The sequence below is a fragment of the Panthera uncia genome (assembly GCF_023721935.1).
Source record: "Panthera uncia isolate 11264 chromosome C1 unlocalized genomic scaffold, Puncia_PCG_1.0 HiC_scaffold_3, whole genome shotgun sequence".
In the NCBI taxonomy this organism is placed as follows: domain Eukaryota; kingdom Metazoa; phylum Chordata; class Mammalia; order Carnivora; family Felidae; genus Panthera; species Panthera uncia.
The window spans coordinates 91,318,997-91,322,568 of record NW_026057584.1 but is presented as its reverse complement, the minus strand read 5'-3'; the positions used below and the strand labels follow the sequence as shown (position 1 = coordinate 91,322,568).

General features: G+C 37.4%; 1 protein-coding gene across 1 annotated transcript in view; it reads left to right on the top strand.

The window, feature by feature from the left end:
- THSD7B (thrombospondin type 1 domain containing 7B) overlaps positions 1 to 3,572 on the top strand; it is a 384,726-nt gene that overhangs the window by 350,011 nt on the left and 31,143 nt on the right. The window contains exon 13 of the mRNA XM_049615274.1: positions 1,653 to 1,967. Coding sequence (XP_049471231.1) covers positions 1,653 to 1,967 — 315 coding nt within the window. The remainder of the gene's footprint in view (positions 1 to 1,652; positions 1,968 to 3,572) is intronic.

Genomic DNA, 3,572 nt, shown 5'->3' with positions numbered 1-3,572 from the left:
CTCCCCTCCCTCTCCCCTCCCTCTCCCCTCCCTCTCCCCTCCCTCTCAAAAATGAATAAACATAAAAAAAAAAAAAAAGTTAAACTCTTTCTGTGGGTGAAGCTAATGGATCAGAAAAGAGAACCTAGTGATTGGTTTCTTTAAAAAAAATTTTTTTTTCAACATTTTTTATTTATTTTTGGGACAGAGAGAGACAGAGCATGAACGGGGGAGGGGCAGAGAGAGAGGGAGACACAGAATCGGAAACAGGCTCCAGGCTCCGAGCCATCAGCCCAGAGCCTGACGCGGGGCTCGAACTCACGGACCGCGAGATGGTGACCTGGCTGAAGTCGGACGCTCAACCGACTGCGCCACCCAGGCGCCCCGTGATTGGTTTCTTTATATCTCAACCAGTAAATTCTCATGGCCATGATAGAAGCTGTGTTTCCCAAACTTTTTCTCCCTAAATGCCCCTAATGGTAGAGGAAATGAATATATCCTCCCAGAGAGGTAGTGGCATGCCTGAAATTCCTGCAAGATCATTTCAGGTCCTGCAGGAATCCTTATTTATTGTGGTCATAAGCAGCATGTCAGACCTATAGAGCCAATCATCCAGCAGCAACTGTAAAAATATAAATAAACTATTTGACAATGAGAAAATATCCCATGCATCAGCTTGTATTAAGCATTTCTAAAATAGCTATAAAGACTGGGAATAAGACCAGTAAGTAAATCAGCCTACTTCATTTTTCTATAGCCTGCCAAGACTCTAGCTGATGACTTATTAATGAGGTAACAAAATATAATTATGAGATTTACTTGAGAATTTTTAGGAATCGAGTGGAAGTACATTGGCCAGAAAGTTGAAATCAAGTTACAGGCTGACTTGAAACTCCATTAAACATGATTATCAAGTACTCAGAGCAGTGGGAATTGATTCTGCATTCTCATTACTTATAGACAGAATCACAGCTAAAAGGTCCATCAAAGTCAATTGGTAAGGCAAAGTCATATTCTAGAATGCTTGAGTTAAAAGTCTCTCAAAGTGGAAGCCATGCCTTTTTCTCGGATTAAATTACCCAATGTTATTGGAACATTCATTTCATTGTGTCAGCATTTGTGAGCTACTTGCTGGCAAGGACCAAAATAAGTTCTACTTTGTCTGCCACACCCGGAGTGACACCTGACCTCACTCCAGGGCCATTGTATGGGAGGGTGTCCTTTCATCCTTTGAATAAATAAACCATTTTCAGAAATGTACTTCAAAGAGAGGGTGTTTATGTTGGTTTCCCTGGAAACCATTGATTCCAAGGAAGACTGAGAGGCGATAATTTGCTTTTATCAACAAGTCACAGGGAAAATTATACTAAATGAATTAACAAATTTTCTAGCTGTTAAGTCACTGTAGCAAGCATCTTTTTTTAGTTTGTTTTTTTGGCACTCTCCAACATAAAACGATTTTTAATTTTATTTTTTCCAAAATAATTTGAATTTCACAGGTGCTTTGGGAATTGCTTTCATTGTCCTAAGATTTACTTTCATGGCAATAAACAATCAGGGCAGGGGGAGGCTATAGTGTAAGATTAAATTTTCTAAGAGCTAGTAAAGACAATAATGTGACTTTTTACAAAACAGATATGAAATTAATATAGCAATGTCTCTTTTTGGAACAGGGAAAAGCAGGAAGAAAGAGAAATGCCAGGACTCTGACCTGTACCCTCTCGTGGAAATGGAACTATGCCCTTGTAATGTATTTATATCTGAACCTTATGGAAACTGGTCAGATTGCATTATTCCAGAAGGCAGAAGAGAGTCTCAGCGAGGAGGATTTCGGGTGCAAGGAGAAAGCAAAGAATGTGGAAAAGGAATGCGCTTTCGAGCTATAGCCTGCTCTGATAAAAATGGAAGACCTGTTGACCCCTCATACTGCAGCAGCTCTGGTAAGGAGTACAGATGGGAACATACACAGCCCAGGAGGTGTGTCGATGGTCTAGAATTAGTAGCTTTGTTCTTTAAAAATTGTTTTATTTCTCCTTGGTCAATAACACACTACCTTTCATAAAATGCAGGCATTCGGAATGCATAGATCCATATTTTACTGATTATTTGGAATGTGATTAGTTTGGATCCTTAACTCCGTCCTTTGGCCACTTGGTTAACTGTGGACGAGTACAGTTGCTCTACTTCACTGAAAAAGCCATATTTAATTAAAAAATACATCTTGGGGTATGTTTTGGTGCTCTGATCATACATCTAGAAAGCAACCAGGCTGTGAATTTCTTCCGAGTTAGTTGCCAAAATACCAATTAAAATATTGATTTAAAATGTTTTACCTTGTAATATATAAGAATATCTAAATTAATAGAATAAAACTGTAGGAATAAAACATAGGCAATCTGGGAGAGTTGTGTGAGCTGTCAGTTAGGAAGAAGACTTTTTTTTTTTTTCCATCTTGGGAAAATTTGAAAGATAGGGGTGAATGGGGAAAAGAATGAGAAAGAATGAGATTAAATACAATTGGGGTAAATGTTGTTGGGAGGGTGGGGTGGCCTGAGACTAATGATTACAATGGAGCCTATGAATTTCATACTCTAGTTTGTCTTTTTTTTTTTTTTTTCAAGACTAAAATGGTTACGATTTTTACAGAGTATGAAAGAGAAGTCATGTTTGACTGGCAAACTCCGGGAGGATAAAAGATTTTGGCCTCTGGGATCAAAGTCTTGTGTTCTAATCAGCTTTCTCAATAATATTAGAAATTCTAAGTTGATTAAGTTCTGACATAGAAGGCAGATAAATGAGAGTGTGTCTTCATTCCCCATGCATTAGCTGTTCTTTAAGATAGGCCCATATCATTATATGAATACAACTTAAAGCTTAATAACTTTTTAATTGGTGAAATCATTGCTCTGCTTCCTGGGGTACTCTATAAAATTTTCTTCAGTGATTTGACTCCTAGAAACATTAAACACATCACAAACAAGTTGTGGATCTGTTTTATGAAAGCCAAACCTGGTTGGCTGTAATCTTTGTTTTTCCATTTATGTATGTATGTATGCACACACACACACACACACACACAGTGTTTTCTGAAAATTACTTTTCCTTTCTCCTATTGAAATGTTTGACTTACAATGTTGTATACATTTAAGGTGTACAGCATGTTAAATTCATAGAATTTTATAGGGAGATGATTGCTGTTGCAGTGATAATTGGCATCACTATCACATTACAAAATTATTTCTTTTTAGTGGTTGGAATAATTAAGTTCTGGTCTCTTAGCAATTTGATTATAACACAATTATAGGTGTGTATATTCACTATAGGGTGCATTAAATCTCTAGGACCTATTTACTAATTGCAAATTGATATAGCTTAATAACATGTGTCCTATCCCCCAAGCCCAACCCCTCATCTCCTGGTAAACACCATTCTACTGTTTTTACAAGTTTGATTTCTTTACACTACACATATAACGATATCATACAGTATTTGACTTTCTCTTTCTGAATTAGCTTACTTAGTGTAATATCTTCAGGGTCAATCCATGTTGTTACAAATGGCAGGATGTCCTGATGGCCAAAGCATATTCCCTG